Source organism: Ochotona curzoniae, unplaced genomic scaffold, assembly GCF_017591425.1.
Source record: "Ochotona curzoniae isolate NIBS_2020 unplaced genomic scaffold, NIBS_Ocur_1.0 contig_430, whole genome shotgun sequence".
NCBI classification, from domain to species: Eukaryota; Metazoa; Chordata; class Mammalia; order Lagomorpha; family Ochotonidae; genus Ochotona; species Ochotona curzoniae.
Genome location: NW_024466219.1, coordinates 23,346,927 through 23,372,440, shown reverse-complemented (window position 1 = coordinate 23,372,440; position 25,514 = coordinate 23,346,927). Strand labels below are relative to the sequence as shown.

Here is a 25,514-nt window from a genome sequence, read left to right as displayed (position 1 = left end):
TTTAGGTAACAGAACAACTTTTTATGGACATTGACTTTAATCCGTTCTGATAAGCTCCCCAATTTGCAAAGCAAAAGAGATAAAACACGTGCTCCAGATGTTCCAGAGACTTTTTATTATCTTATGTAATGGAGACCACTTGTTTAACCAGCCCTTGTTCTGCATTAATCCTTAATCAGACTATGACTAGAGAACAGCTTGATAACATAGCTCTTTGTACCCCAGCACATAATGCAAATATAGTCAAATTGTCCTGTATCTAGGGAAAGTTATCCAGCTGAGACATTTTTGAAGAAGCAAGCTGCCTCTACTGTGGAAATAGGGAGGGAATGTCACACAGGCTGAGAGCACAGTGTGTTTTTGGAAAATGTCTTTTCCAAACTAACTCTAACCTTCCATCTGTGATCCAGAGTTGATAAGAACCAAAACATTAGATTTTTGCTTCTTCATTGTCTTCCTTTTTTCTGTTTTCTATTCTGCAGCTCTCATTTCACAGTGTTTATTATTGTTTCACTTGACTGGGAACAGGAAATGTGTACCTTTGATAAGTGGACTGAAAAATGATCTAGTTTGCCTCCCACATTTTTCTTTAAGAATTTTGTGATTTTCTGTGACATACAGCACAATCTGGTAAACTTCTCTCCACCAAAGTACAAAGCTGCAGAAAGCAAGTTTACGTAGAAGGGTACTACCTGTATTTTAATATTCTTAAGACAAGGATGATACAAATTAGCAGAGGAAATGATTGATGCACACACACACACACACACACACACACACACACACACACGCACGCACACATGCCATACCATCTTCAGTGAAGTCTAGAAAGGTTAAACAAAATGTTGGTGACTATTTGGTGAGTGTGAACTCAGTAGTGATTTGATATGATTCTTTTAAAATCAACGTTAATGCCTTTCTTCGCAAATATGTAATGATCATAGGAAAGCCAACAAGGCACTTTAGTTATGATTTGAGAAGAAATGACATCTCAGAATAAAGCATTGTGCAAGCCCAAACTAAAAATTGCAAACTAGTAAAACTGCTTTTCTGTTTCTCACCTATTTGCATGATGCATACTAAGGTTAAGGGTATCAGGTCACTAAGTCACATATAAAGTCACTGCATCTCTTTTGGCGCAATACTTCTATGACTTGACTAAATCAGTGCCGTCAATGAGAGGCACTGCTTTGTACATGTGCCAAATAAAGTAATGATTGGAGGAAACTTGCCTCATATCCCAATATGTTTTTCTTGCTCATGTTAGAATTAGAAATTTCATTATCTGGGGATTTTTTTTTTATTTCTTGTTAGGGTGGCATTCTAATCCAGACACGCATCCTGCTAATCCAGATGTGCTTGTCACCTTACTTAGAATCTTACGATAGTTTCCAGCTTGGCAATCTAAAGGACTTAGCAAATATCAAAGATGTCCTCAGGATAGAGAGGCTTGCACATATATTTTGATGATAGCTTGGTTTCGAGCTTGCAATTTTGGGATTATGGAAGAAGCATGAAGAAATAAGAAAAAAGAAACATATGCCAGTTTGGAGTGTTGAGTCTGCATTGTAGCATACTGAGGGAGACCAGTGGAGCCATCAGGGAGGGAGACATGGAAGATAGGAAGAAATGGAGGACCAGAGTTTAGGAGAGAGATGCGAGGTCCATAGATGGAAATGAGATCCTGGTGTGATGAACTTTGATGATATAACCTAGTAAGTGTTCAGAAAAGGGAAGAATGGTTCTAATGCTATAGAATCTAATTCCAAAGAATGGAATATGAGCCATATGTGTCAATTAAACAACAGCAACAAAAAAGAGCTCTTCATAGTTAGGAGAAAATTCTGGAGGCTCAGAGCAAGAAGGAAGCCGAGGGAGCACAAAAACTAATAAGTGAAACAGGATATAGGACAAGGAAGGATTACTTGACTTGAAATTAAAGAAATCATGAGTGACCGTGGTCAGATTTAATTTAAAAAATCATTTTAGCAGAAGCTGAGTGTTAGTTTTACCATATTGGAACATAACTCTGCTGTTTAACAGAGCTCAGTGCTGTTCTTTGTGTTCTAGACAAGATTAATCCTATCGCTAGCTCTATACAATCCCCAGATTATATCTCCTTATCCTTGAAGTCAGGATCTACTATTTTCACAGACGAGGCAGCTAAGACACAATCTGAACAGCCTGTCCAAGCCCCTTTAGCCAATTAGGTGCAGAACTAGCATTTTTGAACCAAGGCCAACTGGCCTAAGCATTGATGCTTTTTTCACTGTACTGTTGCACAATGAGTATCTCTATGTGGTAATATTTGCTTTCAAGACATTGGAAAGGAAAGAAACAACTTCTCACAATAAAGTAAACTCAGGATAGGCTCTTTGAGCTGAGACACTAAAGAGGAAATGACAGTTGAAGAGGAAGAAGCAGGAAGGAGAGCGAGCAGAAGGTTATGACACATGGGGGTTTGAGATTAGAGAGCTGAGTTTGGCACAAGATAGTCACATGTGTATGCCTATTAGTTCATTGGCTTGCCGTTGTCTTTGGCCATGATCTGACTCAGCGGTGCCAGGTGGATGGATATTTTCATGTAGAAGCATAGCAGAGAGTGTTCAGTGACAGAGGAAGATGTCTGGGTAGCTACTGGAAGGAAGACTGGAAGGCAGCACGAGGACGCAAGAGGGCAATTCCAAAACATGAAAGGCTTATGATATCCACTGACTCTTTGCTCTTTTAATTTTTTAAACTTTTCTAATTGGGTGGGAGCATATGGAAACACATGCATTAAAGTTTGTATCTGAATGATGCAAGCTGCCATGAATATTGGCACCTTAACCTAATAACATGTTCTCTAGGCTATTGAAGGCTTAATCAATACAGTGATAATAAATACACAAAGACCAGTGGGAACACCTTTTTAAGTGCATGATAATCTGTGGTGAGGTCTCTTTGAAAAGCTGAGGAAAAACAATGATGAGCCAATGCACCGATTATACACCAAGACCTCTTTAATTTGGAGAATTAACTAAGTAATGAACTTCTGCCTTGATTGTGAACATCAGTAAATATAATGTGTTTTCGTGTTTATGGGTACTTTAATTGCTGAACAAATTTTGTACATCCAACACCAACTCAGGTTAATTCAATACTTCCATGTACAACACTTCTGTCTCAGACAGGTGTCTTAATTAAATAAAGTAATAATTTCGCAAGTAGAAGTTCAAAGGCATGATTATCTAATTTACTAATTGTTCAACTATGCTAATTTGCATATATGTTAGCTGCAACATAAACAAATGCTTTGTATATGTGTATCCTACAGTAAAAATAATGAAGCCACTCTTGGGAGTAGTGTTTCCTAAAGTGTGTTAATAGATACCACACGAAAAAGATTTCTTAGTTAAATATGGGTGAAAAATGCTAGCTTAAAGAAAATTAAATTGTTTTGTGTCAGCAGGAGGTCTAGGATCCTGGAATGAGATAATATGCATCTTAACTATTGGATACATTGCAGTTTGCTTCATGAGCCATATGTGGAGCCTCTCGTTTTTAATAAGGGAAGCATCAAATACTGTTTTATAGCTGTCTTAGCAATCATTTGTCTCACAGGTTTTTTTTCCTCCCATGAATCATCTCATTGTGCAATCTGAAGACAGACAAGAATATGCACTGAAGAGACATAACTCTTATTTTCCATCTCTTTGACTCCGTGTTTCTATTCTCACCCCAAAATACACTCCCTCTCTCAATTATACAGAAGCCTATGGTAAACATGTATATCTCTTTTGTCTCCTTTTTATTATAGGCATATTGACAGGCCTGCTACCCTTCAAAAACTATGCAGTAACCCTAACTGCTTGCACTTTGGCTGGCTGTACTGAAAGCTCACACGCATTGAACATCTCTACTCCACAAGAAGGTAAAGTAATTTCAAAGGTCTTGACTTCCACATTTCAGTCATGAATAATAAAATAGGAGAAGAGCTAAATGCTGCAAGGCCATTTGCTGGAAAACCCCAACCTAATTTGATGACAAAGTGCATTGCCAGGCCATAATTGCTCCATTTTTTGGGGGGGTGCGAAAATGAATCAAACTCCATACCCTTTAATGACATGCATCTTTAATAGCTGTAATGCAGATTAATGGGCTTTTTAATTGCTGTTACATTGTTCATGCAAGAGCCTTGTCATTAATATGAAGCATCTGAAAGATTAATGAAAGCTTCCTCATTTTACTATGGCTCAGAAGTAAATCTAGAGACAGTCTGACTAAAAAGAATTGATTGTATGGCACAGTATGAAATTGAGAATCAAACGGTTGATTTCCATGGTCTCTTTTAACTGCTAAACACCAGTACAGGCAACAATTATTTCAGTGTGATAGAACTTCCAAATGACAATTGAGGCGTTATTAGCTGTTGCTCAGTTCCTTCTGACTTCAGTCACACTTTTGTTATGCTCGAAACTTCCAAACTGTTGGTATAAATTAAGTCTTCGGAATGCACATGTTAAGAAGGCAGTGAAAAAGAGAAAATATTTTAGCATTCCAAAGTAAAGGCTTTGCTGAAGCATCAGAATGTGTCACTCCAAGTAATCACAGCTCTCAAAACATTTGAAGCATTGTTACTTCTTATTTCTCCCTCCTGGATGAGAGCAATTGCACATTTCTTATGCTGTCTGGTTGTAAAGTTATTTAGGAGATTTAAAAGCTTGATCTTTAGGGAAAAAGACTCAGCTGGCTTCTCTATTTCCATCTTTCCCCTGTCTGCATGCATCCACCCCCACTTTCTGAAATCCTTCAGCAAACACCACTTGTTCATAAGGCATGTAAGAGAAAAGAAAGCTTCAGCCTTCATGAGAGCAGCAGGACAAAGGATCTTGTGCAGCTCTTCTTGGGACTCTTAATTCTCTGTGCTTGCCCATTAACCTTAACCAGACCCTGCTCACTTGGACTATGCCATGCATGATCCATTGTCGACATTTTTTCACCAGTGTCTCCATCTAGTCCATTGATAATAGCCTTTCTCTTAATCTGGCATTGCCTCTGTGTGGATTTATTATTGTTGTCCCCTGGTATACCTACTTCCACCAGTCTCCACCTGGGAACCAGCATCCAGCGTTTCTTATAATTTCTTCTATGTCCTCTACATCTTCTGTCTAGATTTTGCTGGAAATGCTTCAGATCTCTTTCATAGCTCTTCCCTGAGGGACCCCTACTGCTTTGGATCACATTTCCTTGTCATTATTTCAGGAATTCCCAAATGCATCTTCTTCATAGAGTTATTTATAATTTACTGAATGATAGATGTGTTTGTAGTTGTGTTTCAAAAATATTAATTTTATGATTATACTTCATTGACCAATGTAAAAATGAACAGATCCTTTTTCAAATTCCACAGTGTAGGGTTTTAACATAAAATGATGCAATTCTGCATGTTTGGGTTGCAGTTGTATTTACACATAATTTTTAAAGTGTAATATTTCATACCCAACCAGAACCAGCACTTCCCACCTTAGATCACATAAGCTCCCAGAGATGAAAGGACTCTACCTGTTCAAACTGTTTTCCTAGCCCAGCAGAACTTATGGGTTAATAGTACTTCTGATGATGTTACACAAACATCAGTCAAGTGAAGTCATGTAAGTACTCCCCATCCATCAAAGATGCAAATTCTCATAAATTTGGGACAGTAATTTAGTACAGTTCCTAAAGCTATTACTGACAAGCTGCCCATGAATCAGGAGATTTCAGGTTTATCCCATGATTTATTAGTTTGGGTCTGAAAAGTTTGAGTTAGAAAAGTAAACCACAATTAGACACTATAAATCTTCCTTTCCTTCTACAGCCCCACAAGAGGTTCAGCCACCAGTAGCCAAATCCCTTCCCTATTCTTTGTTGCTCTCCTGGAATCCACCAAAAAAGGCGAATGGTATCATAACCCAGTACTCTCTGTACATGGATGGGAGCCTGGTCTACTCGGGCAGTGGCAGGAGCTACACAGTCACAGGTAAGCTTTGCATCATCATCGGTTAAGAGTTATACTGTGTGCATATGTAAGTATGTTAGATGGCTATAATTTATGCTTTTTCATGACACAATTTTTAAAGCTGAGTTACATATTCCTCTTTCCCATTCGCCATTCTCAATGATAGATTGTTGTGATCATATTACCCTTTGGCAGAGCCTAACTGCTGTAAGTAGGAAGTTGTCCTTGTTTCCTGGTTCCCTCCTGACATCTTGTGTGTATCCCCCATTGTGGACTATGCACTCCTTACCTAAACCCTTGCCTCAAAAATATCTCTGCAAAGAGTGTGGCACCCAACTTCTCTGTCTTCTATAATGATGGGATTAAAGTAGAGGCACCTCACTGTACCCATTTGCCTCAAGGCTGTTACTGCAAATATACTCTATCTACTGCCATATGGGTTACCTGCGGTGACACACTCATGAATATAGAACTGCCTTATAGTACAGAATTATAACTCAGTGTGGTCTGAGTTTTAGCTTTTTAGAAATGAATGCAGATCCTAGTATAAAGTATAATAACTCGTAAGTCAAATGAGAGGTATTGTTAAACTTTCTTAAAAAAGGAGCCTATCTTATGCATGATTTCTGCTTATATTTGTATCATCTTTATCATGATTATATATTTGTTATTACTTTTATATTACATTTGACTCTCAGAGGAGACTTTATTAATCAAGAATTGATGAAAAAGGGTAAGACCTGAACATATTAAGCTCTTCATGAAAGGTCACAACAAGATAGTTAGAGACAAAATTAATTATTGATGTAATCACTCATTCACATTAATGCCAAGCACTAAGGTTGTAACCAGGAATTGGCCAAAGAGTTTCCGTCCTGTGGTGGTGCTCTCAGTCTCGCAGGGACTCACAGGGGCCACCAAGTCAGGCTCCCGTGAACAGCACCGATGAGTGTTTGCCCAGGTGCATTCTGAGGTTGGCCTTTTTGTGTCTCCTCATGTCTAACACCCTTAAAAGACAGGAACTATTATTTTTGATTTTTATTTGTATCATTAAAGCAGATATTATGATATTCTATGACACAGATTTCATTACTACCTCATTTGTAAGTGGAGAACTGAGACATCAAAGAGTTAATTATACTCAAGACTCATGGCCTGTGACATGCTAGACTCTGATGCCTGTGACCTGCTAGATTAATTTGGACAAGAAATTTTGGCTGAAGAAAGGTGGTCTTAAAACAGTCTAAAGTTAATTAATTTCTCTGAAACTGTAAAATGAGTATGCCTACATTTTTCAGGACTTGGAGGAACTTAGAGTATATAGGAAACAGATACATGTATATGCTGTTAGTACTCTGCAAAGAGAAGTAACAATTATTTCCTATAGAACTCAGAATTTGTAACATAAACTAAGAGAATAATCCAACCGTACGTACATCCAATGGAATTAACATAATTAAAGTTATAGATCATGTATATACTTTAAAAATATTATACCATGCCACAAAATCAACTTTAAATATGCATTAATAATAAATACGCAGAGTACTTTTATTGATCTGGAATGTATCATTGGGCATGAAGGGATATCACAATTTATAGGCCTAGAATATCATCCCCAGCTTTTATTTACCGATGCCTCTGTGTGTTCACAGAATGCCTGCACATCACCCCTTTCACTTGTCTCATTTGTGTTGCCTTGAATATCACTTCTTGCTTTGCCCTGCTAAGCCACAGAAGTTGTAAGGATATACTATAACAGTCATTCATTTCTGTACCTCTAACACCGATCACAGTGTAGCAAATAAGCATTTTTAGGTGAATCAATGAATGAAGTTAGATGATCCCTAGAAAAAAAAAGAAGTGAGATAGAAACAGGGAACTGTACTGATAGAAGGTAGGAAAAGATGGGTAGAAAAAAAAAAAGAGACAAATGGCAGAAAAAAACAATTCAAAAGTCACTGAAGTCCCTTACATTGGTTTGGAGGCAGATCTCAAGGTGTGGCCTAGAGTATTGCCAAACTTTCAAGTAGCGTAAGGTGACATTGTGGGAAGATAGACAGCACTGTGGGGAAGATAGGAGAAATGAATTCATATTGATTTCTTTTTCTATGAGGCTCCATTATTACCTATGTTTTTTCTATATTCATTTCTCTTATGATCACACAAACCCAAAATACATGTGCATAAAGGTCTAGTTGTACCAACCTGCTTTACTGGATACAGTCACCTTTGTCTTTTGTTATTCCTATATGGATGTATTTTATGTTTTACTTAGATTTACAGGGAGATGGAGAGACAAAAATCTTTTGTCTGCTGGCTCACTCCCCAAGTGGCTGCATTGGCCAGAGTTGAGCCGATTTGAAGCAGGGAACTTCTTCTGGGTCTCCCATGTGGGTTTCGGTCATCCTTTATTACTTCCCCAGGCCATATAGGGACCTGGATGGGAAGTGTAGCAGCCAAAACAGAAACCAGTGCCAATATGGGATCATGGCACAAGGCAAGGATTTAGCCACTGAGCCATCACACTAGGCCCTGCCTATGCTTTAAAGAAAAAGCATTCCTTTTTTAAAATTGTTACAATTATTTTTCATCGATACTTTTGTACTTCTTATGTAACACCGCGCCCCAACCACTATAGTCTTTATTAGCAGTTACAAGCTTAGCATTATGTCATTTAAGTATATCATGGCATTATAGATATAGGAAATGGTAGAAAATCTAGCATCAAATTGTCATCATATATTTAACCATTTAGCTGGGAGTCCTTTTATTTGGGAGTAGAGATCCTTAGTGCTGTGTATATTCACTTCTTGGTATGCTAGTCTACTTTATACAGTTCTTCTGTGAGAACATAGGTCTATGTTAATGTATGTATCTATTTGTTTTGTATATTTGCCGGAAAATCACTTAGAATATATGATATTCTTTTAAGATTGACTCATTTCATTGTGCATTATGGTTGACAGTTAGGACCATTTTGTTGCAAATGGTGGAATATCATTTTTTTAATGGCTGAGAAGTAGAAGTACCATAGTTTCTTTATCCATTGCTCTCTTGATTGACATCTGGGTTGTTTCCATGTCTTTAATATGGATTTTGCTGCTATAAATAAAGGGATGCAAGTCAGTCATTGAAAAACCAATGTGAATGCGGGTCTGTCTAGTCCCCTATGCATGCTTTTGATCTCTGTTGATTCTGCATGCGAATGCAATTTTTTGCTTACCATAACCTTGAATTGGAGACAGAAGCCTAATTGTAAATTATAGAATATCTGTAATATTATTCTGTGGCTGCCATACAAAATAGTACATCCTGCATGGCTTGAATAGCAGGATGCCCACTGAACAGAAACTGAAGTTCAAGATTGAGCTGCTGGCATATTTGGCCTCTCCTGAGACCTCATGCCTTGTCTGGAAGCTCCTGGTCTTCACACTCTGTCCTGACATGGCATCTCCTTTGATCCCACACACAAACGTGTCTGTGTCTCTTCAGCAAGGACAAGTCATTTTGGATGAGGTGTTCCCTCTCACGGCTTCATTTTGTCTTAGTCACCGTTTAAGGACCTATCTCCAAATATAATTAAGTGAGGGTTAGAGTTTGACCAGATATATTTCAGCTTGGAGGGGAGGCACATTCAGACCTTAACAATGCCATAAAGTAAACACCTTTTCTATAACAGCACTGGCTGAATGCTAAGCTTGCTAGAGATTCCCAAATTGCATAAAAAGTTGAATAAAGTGGACTTTAAGAGACTCTTCAACCCTTAGATTTTATATGTGATTTATACTGAATTCACTTTATATCCTGAAAGTTGTAAGTCCACTAGGACTGGGGGCGGGGGGAAGGAAGGAGAAAATGAATCTATCTGAAAGCAACCATGGAAAATATTGCGAGGAAACTCCCATAGGTGCTGAAATGGGCACTGTAATCCTGTGCAGTGTTTCATCAGAACCTGTCTTCCATGATGTTGGTGGCCACTGTCTGCCTTTGTGCTGTCTTTTGGGATCTTCTGTCCCCTCTGTGCCCTACCGGTTTCTGGATGGAACTTGTATTTATGAGGTCTGTTGCTTTCAGAAACAGAGATAGTTTAAGGCTCCTACAACAGAGCTATACATTTCTGAACTGTATCTTCAGTGAAAGACTGAAGGATCGAAAATGGTATCCATTGAATTAGGAAGATAATCATTAACATGCTTTAATTATAATAGTAATTTATATCAATTGAAGAAGTTAAACACACATAAACATCTGTGATACCCCTGCCATACAAAGAGTATTCTTAATATTTTACATAATTCTGTTTAGCATTTTTCTGGTTTAACAAAGCTTGTTATAACCCGTGTATAATTTTGCATCCTTATATATCACAGATTGTGATAATGCTCCATCAATAACCATTATTTTAAACTGTTTTTGAAATACTTTAATAATCATATTTTATCTCATACAATTATATTATTGTATTTAACCATGATTAAAACAGTTTTACTAAGTTTTATTTTATTTATATGAAAGGCAGGATTACAGAGACAGGGAAAGAGAGATCTTTCATTCAGTGGTTCATTCCCAAAATTGCCACAACATCCAGGGCTGGGTCAGGCTGGACCCAAGAGAATCATCTGTGTCCCCTACATGGGTGGCAGGGGCACAAGGACTTGGTCCATCTTCTGTTGTTTCTCAGGCACATTATCAGGGAGCTAGATTGGAAATGGAACACCCAGGATTCAATGATGCTGGCGTTGTGGGCACTAGCTTGCTCCATTATGACACAAGGCCAACACCTGAAAACAATTTCTCATTTATCTCTATTTTAAATATTTTGTGCTGGTGAAGTCCAAAGTTGCAAACTTTTATGGAATACATTGATACACATTGCCACATTATTTCAAGAAAAGTTACCAGCAATTGATGCTATGATTCTAAATCATGGAAACTATACAAATGAAATAAAAACTTGTTTCTTTTTATTTTTAGCTACTTTTTACACTGAGTACTTATATGTATGATTGTTAGCCACACTCCTTATAAACACAGATTTAAAACCAATGTTCCTCCATTGTACTTAGCACATGCACCTGCTGCCATGGTGGTAAGGATAAAAGTGAATGCATTTCCTTCCGGAAGCCACCTAGCCATCTAGGTGGTTGGGATCCTTTCCTTACCTTAAGTATGAAGCATTGAAAGTCAAAGACATTCCTGCACCTTGAGTTAGTACAAAATATATTTAAAAATGCATACAGTTCAAATTTTTTGCCTTGCATAGGCCATAAGCTAGTAGTATGGTGGGTCAGTCCTGACACTGAAAAATGAATCCAGTTAGAGAACCTCCCGAAGGCTGTTGATGTTTGCTATAATAAATAGCACACACTTTAAGTCAAACTTTTTCATTCTGTATTCAAAGGTAATGGATTTTTCGTAACCATAGTAACCTTGGTGTATTTCTGGATAAATACATGAGGTGTATACATTCTAGTTTTATTTTTGAATATAAACTACCACATTATGTATTACTAATAATATGAAAAATAGGATGTAGGTTAGTATAATGACAGCTTAAACTAGTATGCATTTTTCTTCTGCAAAAAATAAATATTTATCAAAAGTATAGGTTCAATTAATTTTTCCCCCGTTTTGTGGTATTCTGGTGGTGCCATTTATCTTTTTTTGCAAGATCTCCATTAATCTCTTATTTCCATCCCATAACAGATTTTTTAAGAATTTCAAGGTAAAAACAATTGTACTTTAAACCTTATGATTAAAAACATTATTGAAATATTGAGGGACCTAAACTGATATCACTACCAAGAGCCATTATGGGCCATTTAAGAGCTGTGTGTACTGCTTGTTCAGAAATAGGTAAAAAGAAAAAGAATTCTTTCTGATACTGCTGAACATACCAGGATTGCTTCTAAGTTCAGGCTAGATAGCATCCTGATTGATGATGACTATCCAAACTGTAGCCAACCAGATCATTCTCATTTTAAATGAGCACCCTACCAGAAACTGGCAATCTTTAAGAAGATTGTGAGGTGTTTCAAAAAAGCCTACAAAGTTTCTTAGACATAAGAACAGTGAGCTAGTTACTGGGAGAAGTATATGATAAACACAGCAAGGAAGCTTATATGAGTGGTGTTACTTTTTGAAAAATGAAGTATGCTTCAAAACATTTTTTGAACCACATGAAGCACTTTTGATCCATCTAACCCCATTTGCTATTGATAATTGTTAGAACCTTTAAAAGAAAAACCAAGGGGGGCTGGATGAAAAAAAAATTGCTCTAACAACAAACCATGCTATGTACTTAATCTGTATCAGTCTTAGGGTTGAATAAGAGTAGTTGGTCATCACCAACACTGATAACATCTTCCTACTGCTGTTCTGTTACAACCTGGGTTTCTGTCAAGGAGAGTGAAGTAGTAAGATGTGGATCATAACAATGTAAGAAGTGTGTGGAGTGTGTGGCAGAGAAAGGGAAAAGGAAGACAGTGAGGAGGGTAGGACAGAGGTGCACAAGGAGTGATAGGGAGAGGGAAGGGAGAAAAAAATTAGAGGGAAAAAAGAAGAGCAGAGGTGAGGATGTCAGAGAGCGGAGGAGAGAGGAGAGCAAAGAATTAAAACAGGTGATTTTCTGGTGAAGTATTTAAATTGTTAACCAACTCAAAGTGCTAAAAAAAATTGCCTTTTTGCCAAGGTCAAAAAGAAGCATATATGAACAGCGAAATAGAAATGCTCATCGTGAACCTTCTAAACACTTAAATCTTACAATGAAAAATTTATTGAAAAAGAAGCTGTATTGCTTATAGCACAATAAAAAGGCATTTAAATGTTAGGTACTTCTCAACGAGCATTAAAAAGAACTTTATCAGCATTCTACAAATTTGAGCTGTATTATATTCATTCACATGGATGATTTTTAGTAATTCTTTTCTTAGCAAAATAAAACTTCACTTAACCTAGATATATTCTTTAGATTTTCATGTTTGAATATCCCAACACTGTGCATTGTATACTCCTCTTAGATAGCATTGCTAGGTGAAATCCTATTAATGTGTTTGTGGTGTAAACTACAAGCCCAAGTCATAGGAAAACAAAGCATTTGAGAGTTTTCAGGCAGGGCCACGATCATATCATGTGTAATCCAGTTTTTCAATTGTAAAGGAAATCATATAATACCTTTTCATGTCACTGACATACAGCAGTAAATCAGAGGAAGTTTAAGAAACATTGAAGATATAAAGTTAAAAGAAACTGAAGCTGTGAACAGACTGTGTTACCTGTTAAGCAACTATAACTGAATAATCCACAATAGTTACTCAGAATTTACCCAGAGACCCCCATTAGTTAATATGCAGTAGATGCTTTCCCTCAAAAGTCAGGTTAAGTAACAAAGAATCAAATGAAATAAACTAAGTGGGACAGAATATTAACCATTATTATGCTTAGCCTTAAACAATAGAGTCAAAGTGTCTTGCTTATATTAATGTTCTACAATGCACCTGCAGGTAGAGAACTAAAATGTCTCAACTTATATTGTAATACTTACAGTGTATTCAATTAAAAATGCAGTGAGTTAAATGCTGAGAAAGGTGATGGAATGTGTCCTATTGAGAGCTTCACAAATAGAAGCCACTGGTTATTTTAAGCATTTTGAAAACTGCTATCATTTTTAGTTGATGTTTTAAAAGCTTTTACATTAAATTAGAATTTCATGCAGAAAAACAAACTTATCTTCAGGATACAGCTTGATGTGTATTCACAATGTAAACACGTCCATGGAGTCAGCACCTGAATCGGGGCACGGAACATTCTGAATCTTCAGGTGTCCCCAGTTGGGTGCACTAAGTCTTGGCCACTTTTTATGCCTGATAACAGCATCTGTTGACTCTGTTTTTACACTTAACATTGACTGAAGTCAAACACTAGAGTCTCTTTTGTCAGTCTAGTGGCTTCTTTTGGAGAATGGGGGATGAAGAATGAGTTACTATAAGAGTCTTTTTGTGTTTCTGCACCTGAATCTCAAATGCTGTAACGTTGAGGAGATTATTTAGATTGTGTCAGTTAACAACCTGCCTTTAGAATGCCATAGGAAGCTTTGTAAGGTAAGCAATCACTTTCTACAAGCTTAGATCTGGGAAATAATTATAGAAAGCTTTCATCTCTACGATTACAACTTAATTCAGAAATTAACTGGCCTGTGTGTACCCTCTAATCCCTGGCCCTCAAATTATTCTAAGCATCAACAATAGAATCTTTTGTAATCACAGAGCTTGGATGCCATAGATGAACTTGCAATGTGGAATATGTTAAGAACAAATCTTTTAGCAGTGAGAAAATAGTACATGAGCCTATTGTACTGAAATGTGTATATATGTATATATGTGTGTATATCTGTATACATATATATGCATGTATAAGAACATACATCAGAGCATTAATAGTGACTATTTTCCAATGATTGGATCCTAGCGGTTTCTTTGAAGATTGATTATTCCTTTTTTTAAAAGTCTCCATGGCAGTCTGTTCTTGGAACCTCTTAGAATTTTTCTTTTCATTAGTCAAAATGTAGTAGCTGGGACATGAACCAGCATCCATATGGGATGCAGTGCTTGGAGGTGCAGGATTAGCCAGATGAACCATCACAGCTCTGAGTTACAGCACTGAGCATGTGAAGAATTTTTAGTCAACATTTTCTTCTCCCTAGTCACTGGAGAACCCAGGAAAATAGATGCTTATTTTGTACTATTGAACACGTGATATTTGAATTTGCTCTGTACTTACCTCTACTGCTACCTGATATAAGAAGAGAATGGAAGATCAGTGTTGGCCATTTCTGAGGGCCAGACCTTGGATGACACATCCATCCTGCTCACATTCTGCTGGCTGTAAGTGAACCTCACACCCACATCTGCCCGTAAGAGATTCAATGGTCAGCTTAAAGCAGCGTGTTTGCGAGCACACAATTCTGTCAGTGAGAACTCTTGGTAGACATGACTGGGCTGCACAAGACCAGAATCAACGGTTTGACAGTTTGAGTAATCATCTGAAAGTGCAGATTGTTGTCAGATTTCAGGCCCTTAAAGTAGCAAATCTGACATGTACATTTCTTTGTTCACTGTGGTCAGTGATAACTCGGAGTGCCACAGGCAACCCCCATGTCTTTTTCAATGTCCGCCGTTCATCCAAGTGATGAGAACCTTTTGTTGAATACACTGATTTTCATATTGGAGAAATTGTGTCTCTCTGACTTTTGTTACCAACTGGAGAAACTATGTAAGCACTTCTAATTAGATAGAGCCTACCAGGATTTTCCTTTTTTCCATACAAGATAATGATATGATAGCACACTGAACTCACCCATTTCACCCACACTCAAAGAAAACAAATTGTATACCGATGAAAGTCACTGAGTCATTCTTTGAATTCCTCCTCTCCTCGGTTAGAAGCAGAATCTACGATATGACTCCTCCCTTCTATGAGAATTTTCTATGTCTGCTTTCTTGGTATAAGAGTAATTGTAATAATTGTTTCATGGATTTAGGGAAAATTAAATGTGATGTTGCATGTACAACTGATTACACTGGTGTTTTTTTCTTCAACAAGCACATGAGCTAAAAATATATATATAGTAGAATATATTTATAGAATATATTCTATATATCTGTAGAATATATATAGAAATATACAACAATAAAATTATTGTTATAATAAAATTCTTATTTTAACAAATCTGAGAGCACGGCTATATTCAGTCTAATTGAGGAAATATTTGCTGAGCATCAGTATACATTTAGGATTGAAAATTACTAATGTGAAAATGACAGCAGCCTTTAGTATTCTTCCTGAATCATTCCTAATTTCATTGCTTAAACAGAAAGATAAAACTAAATAGAAGACCTCCAGTCTGTGATAAGTTCTGAAACAGGTGTGAGAACAATGAAACACTATGCAGTTTAATCTGGAAAATTAAGTGTCACAACAGAAATGAATATTTGATCAGTTTCAGAGTGGTAGAAGCCCGAGGGCCAAGGGAGCATCCATAGACACAGATTTATTAATGTGCATTTCATGAAAACTAAATAGGACACCATTTAATGTGACTGGCCTCCCTGGTTAAGTGGTCAGTCGTGAGAGGCTGGATGGGAACCAAATGACCCATGGTGCTAAGGCATGTTGAGATATTTGAACTGCTTGTTCTTAGGCAATGAAGAACACATGAAAGGCTTCCCAGAGTGAAACAAACAAATCAGCATTTTAAGGAGTAAGTAGTTGAGACATCACTCCAAAATGGTCAAAGCTGAACCTGTCTAGCGATCTTCTCCATGAATTCAACAAAAGGGCAAGTGGGTTAGGACGTGTTAGAGGCAAGAAGCTAATTGGACTTCATGGTACAGATGGCAAAGAATGAGGAGGAGAGAGTAGGAAAGCGTTATGTTTATTTGTTAACAGCTCTATTGTATTATATTGCTGTGCATTTGTCAGTGTAAAATAAAATCTGCTTATTTTAAATCCTTTTAAATAGTGTTTAAATATTTCCTGATGACACAATCTGCTGAAGTATTTACCCTTGGTGCAGATTTCCATTAACCTTGTTGGAGATACTAAGCCTAAAGCTATGTTTTAGGTCCCCAAATATGGAGTAAAGCCTAGTGATGTCATTATAAAACCACATCTGGATGAGCTTAGCGTCTTTGTCTTTCTATCCGATTTAGGAAATTCAACAAACCACATAAGAGAATAACATTAAAAGGCCCTGCATTCTTAGATTATTAGGGTGTCCTTTGTCTAGCAATAAATGCAGGGAGTTATTAAAAACCTCTAAAATTGTAAATGATATAGATGAATACCCAGCACATATATATCAGGGAAATTCATTTACATTGAACACACAAGAAGAGAAGAAACATAGATTAAACTCAAACAACTCGTTCCTCAAATCTTCCGTCAATATTTTTCATTGTTTTTAAAGAGTCTATTTGAATTCTTTGGCTCCTTAATGGATAAATCCCCCTTGTTATTTTAAAAGAATTATCTTCAGTGCAGAATCTCTGAATCTCATATAGAAAAATAATAATGCTCAGGAAAACTTAGATTGCTTCTTTTAGTGAGTCAATGATGAAACTGAAAAGAAATATTTCTTTCATTCATGAAGTACAAGATTAGTGAACTTCAATCGGATAGATATGATATGTTCGATTTTCTTCAATACAAAAAAGTTTGAATGCTTCAAAAGCATTCTTGTTATGAAGTAACTGTACTCAGTATTCTTAAGTCCTGACTCTTTCAATTACAAGTGGTGGAAATCCAACTCTTTGATTATTATCTCTTTTCATGGTGGACTCTGGTGAAATATGTGGGCTTTGTCCAGCAACTGGGAGTATGATCAACATTAACTGTGAATTCGTACCCTTACGGCTGGGAAAACTCAGAGCCACTCCAGAGTGCAAAACGCTGATGACATTTTGTGATTGGACCACGTTGGGTTATTTGGCCACCTTTACTGTTAGATCGTATTTGCTTAATAGAAGAGAAGAAAGATACAATCCCAGAGGAAATGATGAATCAGTATCAAGCGGTAACTGAGTTATAAGGATCATTCACATTTGCAGATTTTAGAGTACTATTTATATAAAAAGTACTATATATATATATATAGAGAGAGAGAGGGAGCGAGAGAGAGTAAAGGTAAGCTTTATATATAAATTTACGTGTGTATATACACCTATTTACTACATGTTATAAACGTGTTTATATATGTATATATCAAAGAAAAGCTAAAGAAGATATAACTAATGATGGTATGTACAATTGAATAATATGTAGGCATTCAATAAAATGAGTGTATCTTATCCTTCAAAATATATTCAAAAATTTGTGAACAAAAGACTATTTTATTATAACATTTGCATGTTTGGTTATGTGTGTATAGCTTACCTCTGAAGTTATATAAGAATTACATAATTCCTAAAATTATAGAGAGTAACTAGGAAACAAGTGTGAAAATAAATGTTAATTTTTATCTAAGGTCTTTTGTGCCATTCAGATATTGTGCAATGCAGATGCGTTAATGTATTATCCATGTAAAATCTAGTACAATTTTTAAATTTGCACCATTCCCCATTGCCTGTAGGTAAGATTTTCTGAGACCACCAATAGGAATTTGAAACTGCAGGTAGTACTAAGCTACATTTATGCTGTGTTTTTTCTTCTACATAGACCTAATTCTAACAAATTAATTTATGCATGAGACATGATAAATATATAATAATAAATTAAAATAGAAGAATAATATCAATTTAATGTTATTTAAAATGAAATTATTTCTGGAATTTTCCATTTCATAATCTTAGACTGTGATTCACTGATTATATAAGGTGAAACCGAAAATAAAGACTTCTGTATTTCTAACTGGCAAATCGTAAATATTAAAGAAAGCTTATAAATGTAAAGAAAATTTGCAATTTCATCTACTGGAAAAAATCACTATCCATATTTTGGTTTATGCATTTATAATCTTCTGATTTTGAAAATTAATGTGCAGAAACACACATGATTCATAAAAGCTTCATAAACATTTACCAGTTTACAATATGATGAGCATATTACCAAGTTATTACATTATTTTCTAAATAGCTCCCTAAATGGCTATACTGTACTTTGTTTAATATATTATTAAATGAATGTATTATTTTAAAAATATATTCTAACATATTTAAGCAATTCATCAAAACACTTTAATTATTTCTAATAGTTCTCCATTATAAACACTGCAATTACAACATCATCCTGTGGGTAACATTCCTTAAGCTCAATTTCCCAATATTTTTTCATAACTGAAATTATATTCTATTCTATGAATGTTTTACAGTTGGAATATATCCCATTTGCATGAATTATATTTTAAATTTTTCTGTTTTTGACCTTTGTGTTTTATTTTATTTTGTGGAGCCTTTAACGTGCAGATATTTCTGCTTAAACTTATATTCAAAGGTAAAAAAAAATTTTCAGTCAAGGTAGTTTCCTTAGATGAAAAAACATAGCTTTTCCTGACATAGTCAATGTATATTTTCCTTAGTAGGTTACGCCTGCAAAATATTTTTACATGTACCACTTCCTGTGTGTCTTTAAATTGTCCAAGTATGTGTAACATTTAAAGTTATTTCCATTTTATAGATGAGAAAATAGAGATTCTGAAACTTGCCTGATTTGCCTGGAATCATAAAACTATTTAATATATAGCTAGGACTAGAATTTAGGTGTTCAGAAAATGTTCTGACTCCCAAATCTTAAATCCCAACCAGGGGTTTAAAATGAAATGATGGGGAATTCTTTAAATGATTAATAATGTTCAGGGTGTCAAAATATTAATACAGCATTAGTATTTTCATCATATTATCAATGCATTCTTACAGAAAACATGTTGATTAAAATGTCTTATTCAAATATTAGTTTCAGTTTTAAAATCTAAAGCAAGGCTACTGACTTTAAATGGGAACCATCTAATTGTGGCTAGTGTGATAACTCAAATGGCTAATCCTCTGCCTGCAAGCACTGTCATCTCATATGGGCACTGGTTTGTATCCTGGCAGTTCCACTTCTATTTCAGCTCTTTCCTTATGGCCTGGGAAAGCATTGGAGGAAGGCACAAAGCCTTGGGACCCTATACCTACAAGGGAGACCTCAATGAGGCTCCTGGCTCCTGGCTTTGGATTGGCTCAGCTCTGACCATTGCAGCCATTTGAGAAGTGCACCAGCAAATGGATCCTCTTTCTCTGCCCCCTCCTTCTCTCTGTAAAATGTGCCTTTTCAATAAAAAGTAAATACATCTTTTTAAAATGTAGGAAATACTGGTCTATAATGTCATTCTGATAGGTGAGGAACTGTTTTCCAAATCAGTAAGATGATGCCATGTAGACTTGCATGTCGATTCTACAGCCACATCATTTCATATTACCGTGTTTCAATTTAACAGACATAAAAAATAATATAGTCTTTTAATGTACTCTCAGAAATGGTAGGTATATTAGCCATCTGGGGCTGCTGTGACAAGTGCCATGGAGGGGTTGGTTTAAACAACAGGAATTAGTTATCTTACAGTGTTGAAGGCTGGAAGTCCAAGGTTGATGCATCCACAGGTTTGGTTTCTTCTATGCTCCCTACCTGTGCTTGCAGATGGCACATTTCTCACCGTGTCCTCACTTGGTCTTTCCTCCAGGCTTACACGTTTCTGCTTTCTTTGTACGTCCTTATTTCCTGTTCTTATAAGACTATCTGAGATTGGATGAAAACCATCTCTGTACCCACACACCTTTTGGCTACATTACTTCTTTAAAGATCCTATATCCAAATATCCATGTATACTAAGACGTGGAGGAGTAGGGATTCATTACAGGGACTTGGAGGGAGACCATTCAGTCCATCTTCATCCTTTCACAGCAGGTGTTTATGTTGAGATGTAAATCTTTCAAAGAAGTGATGACAGTTAAAGAAATGTCTTATCTACTTAGGGGAAGAAAACCTAAAGAATATTAGAACAAAACTGTTTATGAAAGCTGATTCATTGCTTCATATCTATTAAGTAGTATAATGAGGCAATACAACAGTGTCAAACTAAGCATTGACCTAATTTATGTAGATGTATGTCTTTTACAATATTCTTTGCTGTGTATTCTTCTCTTGTATTGCTTTTCACACTTTGCTAAAGTTAACTGATTGACTTAGTTTTCTGAGTTGAGGGCAGGGAGTAAGTGTTAAAGTTTTATCCTGAAAATATGTAAAACTTTACATGCAAAAAGAATAGTAGGGATTGTTTTCCAAATAAGGAATCCGTTTAATCACATAAAAAATGAGATGTGATTGGGTGTGGAATTTGTCAAAGTGCTAGGTTATTAGGAATATTTGAAATTGGAATAATTGAACTGAGACTGACTGAAATTCGTTGATACCAACACATGACCTGTGTTAGCTAATGTTGGCTTCCTACTTCTCCACACGGCATGTAAACATAGACCATGGATAGTTGGTAACACAAAAAATTGTGCAAAACATCCTGAGGCATGGTTTCTAATATCTATAAATAAAACACATTTCAATTAAATTAAACTTGAAATCAATGCTTTAAAATGAACAAAGTAGAGACAGCAGTGTGCATAAATGTATTTACAACCAAAAGATTGGTGCATAGTTTAAATAAGAAATGTGTTGCTAATTGTGAGTTGAAAAATTTGAATGCTTGCTAGTGAATGGGTCAAAATTTCAATGTAAACATCTCATTTGCTTGTCTAAAAATCCCACTTCATAGAATTACTATTCTTCCCACTTGCATTCAAACCTAGAACAGAAAGTTAAAAAATCAGAGGAGTTAGGGAACTTTGCCACATGCAACACAACTTTTAAAGGCTGTTTTATAATGATAGTATTCATTGTCCTTCCTACTTTTTTTTTTCTTTTTGCTTCTTCCTATAGTAAAGGAGTTTACAAAGTCAGGCAACTCCTAGAATTTATACTACCAAGTATGTAAATTTTGGACTATTCATTTCATGTAGAGAAAATAGAAAGCCAGTTTCTTCCACTCCTGCTGCTCTATTATGTAAAAAATCAAGAGGATACAGATCATAAATTCCATTAAGCTGAAATTCTATGTGTCGGAAGACTACCTAGATAATTTTAAGATATTTCTGCTCAGCTGTAATGGCTATTCAGTTAAGCTTGGTTTTAAAAATATAAATCAGCTGAATGGTTTCAATAAAGCTATATGCCTTTAGTGTAACCTGAACTCCAGCAAACTTTTTGGGTGAAATTTCACAAATACAGAATCTATAAGAAACTCTGAAAAAAAAATCTATGAAAGTTTGTCTTTCTTACACACACACGTGTCTTATACTATATTTTTATAAATGCACTCATTTAAAAAAATAGAACATAAATTTGTAAGTATTAATGTTAACCAAACATTAATCATACGTTTAAGAAACATATCAAAATGTGATTCAAGAAATATCAATCTTATAAAAGTAACAATAAAAGATCTACCAGAGTTAATTACTATTTCAGCAATTGTGAGGCTATATATGAAATAAAATTCAGAGAAGATGTTTGCCATAAGAACAACTAAAGGGGAATATGTTAGTTTATTTTCTCTTCTTGATAGACAGAGCATAAAAGCCTAACACCTGGGTTATATTTTAGCAATACTTTCATAATTCATTTCATGTGTCTTATAGTGTACTATGATAAAAAAAATTAGAAGTTGAGAAACAAAGTTGGCGTATAATCACAAAAGATAATGTGAATATTGTTTTCTATCTCTGGATATTTTGATTCTAATATCTTCATTATAATTTATTGCTAATCAGTGAAACTTTAAGTTCAGTCCTAAATTAGTTCTTACAAGTGGTTCGGTCTCTACAGGAGAAAATATACCATCGTTTGCAGTTTTCACAAATGCCTCAAATCATTTTATCCTTTTATGTTACCTTTTTTGAAGCAATATAAAATGGTTTAGCCTTTTTAGGCATGGAATAATAAACTGTACCTAGGAGCATGCAGCATTTTTGAAGTTCAGTAAAGCGATACATAATTGAAGAGATCATGGAAAGACTCTTGTGGACAACTTGTAATCTGAGACCTCCCAGCACCTTTTTTTAAGGATTTATTTTTATTGAAAAGACAGAGAAAAGGAGACACAGAGAGAAAGATTTTCCATCTACCAGTTCACTCCCAAGTGCCTGCTCTCCACATTGCTCTTTGTGGAGAACAAGAGACATTTATTCATTTCAAGGAACTTTCTCTTATGGTTGTGGGAGCTGCTAAGTCTGAAACCCAACATCTATTGGGCAGGTTAGCAGGTTGGAGACTGAGCAAAGAGGTGTAGTACAGTCTTGAATTCAAAACCCTTAAGGTGAAAGAAATTGTTCCTCATGATGCCAAAATGCGTGGTTGCTTTCCAGTACTGCTTCTTTAATTCTCAGACACCAATTAGGTGAAATACAATTCCGCTGAATTCTAACAGTCTCTAAAGTCAGACTTACAGGGGTTTTAAAGAATTAATTAATCAGCTGATTGATTAATTTGAAATCAGAGAATTTTTCCATCTCCTGGCTTACTTCTCAAATGCCTGCAATAGGTGGGACTGGGCCAGGACAAATCCAGGAACCAGGATCACCATACTGGTCCCCCATGTGGACTTAGGGGGCCCTTGTTCTTGGGCCATCATCAGTTGCCTTTCCAGGCACATTGGTAGGTAGCAGAATCTGAAGCAAAGCAGCAAGGAATTGAACTGATGCCCTGACATAGGATACCAGTATTGCATTTGTTATTACCTCCCTGGGTCCCAACACTGGCCCCAGTCCTACAGATTTAAAGATTCTGGCCCAAAAGACTCCTTGCATTTAAAATGCTGCAACAGGTAGCCAGACACTGTTTTCATTACTTGTCATGATTAATTTCTGCAACTAGACAGTATGTTATGAGTTGTACCTTACAAAATAGTGAATGGCTCCAAAGTTTACTAAAGAATATAATATTAGCAAATATCCATGTAAATCTGAACAAAAATTAATTTTGCAACAATGATTCAGCCAAATTATAAAGGCCAAATATGTTTAGATAATAAGTAGAATTTTACTTAAATTTTCTTCTCTTTGGTTATTGGTTTTAAAAATGAAAATCAAAACTTAATTAAAGACTTCCTAATTCCATGTCTTTTTTTGTCCATAAGATAAGGTGGAGGAATGGGTAAGATGTTGATCTGTGTGTGGTGGTGGATGGAGATTGGGGAGAGAGAAGGAGAGGAAGAAAAAGATTTACATTACAACAATTACAAAGAACTGGTGCTTTGGCTCAACTGGCTAATCCTTCACCTCCAAGCACAGCGTCCCCATGCTCTACTTCTTATCCTGCTGTGTGCTTGTGGCCTGGGAAAGTGGTAGAAGATTGCCCAAACCACTGGCACTCCGCACCACAAGGGAGACCTACAGGAATCTCCTGATTCCTGGTTTTGAATTGGCTCAGCTGTGCCCATTGTCGGCAATTTGGGAGTAAACCAGAGAATGGAAGATTCTTCTCTCTGTTTTTCCTTTTCCCTATATATCTGCATTTCCAATAAGAATAAATAATCTTTTTTAGAGAGCTGTAATCTTGATTTCAATATCGTATAATTTATTACAAATAGTACTAGAAATGTTCAGGAGGCAGATGGAAGACAGCTGGCTAAGAATGCTGTAATCCTGAGAAGGTTCTTATGGAAGCCTTTTGTTCCAACCTCCCAAAGAAGAAAAGAGGGAAATAAGGAAACATCATTCCTCATTATCACAACTGACAGTAATGATTCATCTTTTTTTCTCTTAACCAGTGACTGACAACTCACAGACTGGGCTCCTCTGCCACATGCCACCTGCTACAACAATGATTGAGGGACCAGAACCTTCTAACCTTATTGTCAGTTTTCTTTTTGCAATTGGTTCTATACTCAAAAGTATCAGGAGTCATAAGTTGAAGCCTACAAGGAGATGCGTCATTGTTCTCAAAGAGCTGATGATACAATGAATGCTGAACGTGGGTGAAAAGGTGTTTATAAGAGACATTGATTTAAAGGGTAGCTCAAAGAGAGTGTTAGCTGCTCTGCTGCTCATACAAATGTTAAGTAGTGTTTTGTTGAAAGGGTCGGATGAGTGTTTTTCGCACACAGTAAGAAGCATTGTAAATATGCTTTAGCTTTGCTGTGAGTTTGGTACTTAACATGGGCATAATTTTATATGGGAGTCTTTATCAGGACAAATTCATACTAACCCTGTCAATTAATTTGAAAGAAGACGACTCGATATGCATGGTGGTTAATTGCCCATCTGATCAGAAAAAAAGCATGCTACAAGGTAGGCATTTTATGAGAGATGGAAGAGCAAGAATGTTGATGATAAATAAAGTCTTTGATTCCATCAGTTAGAAGACCATGCTTTAGCTTTGCTGTGACCGAAAAGGCTAAACATGCAGTTGTGGAGCAAGGTGTACACAATGACAGACGTGAATGCAGCCTGACATCCCACGTGCATCCTGCACAGCTCATTGCTTCCCAGGCACCTGTGGCACACACACCACCTCCAGGTCTGTGACCTAAGCAGCATTCTCACTGAACCCGAACCAAGGTAGATCACAAAATGACAGAGGATGTTGTCAGTAGTTAATCTGAATTATTTCGAATTTTCTAATTATCCAGAAAATCACTTATGTGAGTGATGAATGCAGGGATAAAGGAAATTCAAGAAAAAAAACTGGTTGTCACTAATTAAATATTAGGAAATTACCAGGAAAAGAACTAGGTAACAGATTGCAAATAGGCAAGAAATGCTTTTACATTTTCTATTAGGAAATACAAATAAAAAGGTATAAATTCCTCAGTTTATACTGGGAGTTAAAAGAAAATCATTGCCTACTTATTGGTTCATTTTGTAAAGTAAAATCAATGAAGTTCTCTGAACAACAGCATGAAATCAATCGTAAAATCACATATAATTCATAACCAGTATTATAAATTATA

General features: G+C 36.1%; 1 protein-coding gene across 1 annotated transcript in view; it reads left to right on the top strand.

Annotated features, from left to right (window-relative positions):
• USH2A (usherin) overlaps positions 1–25,514 on the top strand; it is a 617,249-nt gene that overhangs the window by 271,230 nt on the left and 320,505 nt on the right. Inside the window, exons 30-31 of the mRNA XM_040985311.1 lie at positions 3,800–3,913; positions 5,840–6,001. Coding sequence (XP_040841245.1) covers positions 3,800–3,913; positions 5,840–6,001 — 276 coding nt within the window. The remainder of the gene's footprint in view (positions 1–3,799; positions 3,914–5,839; positions 6,002–25,514) is intronic.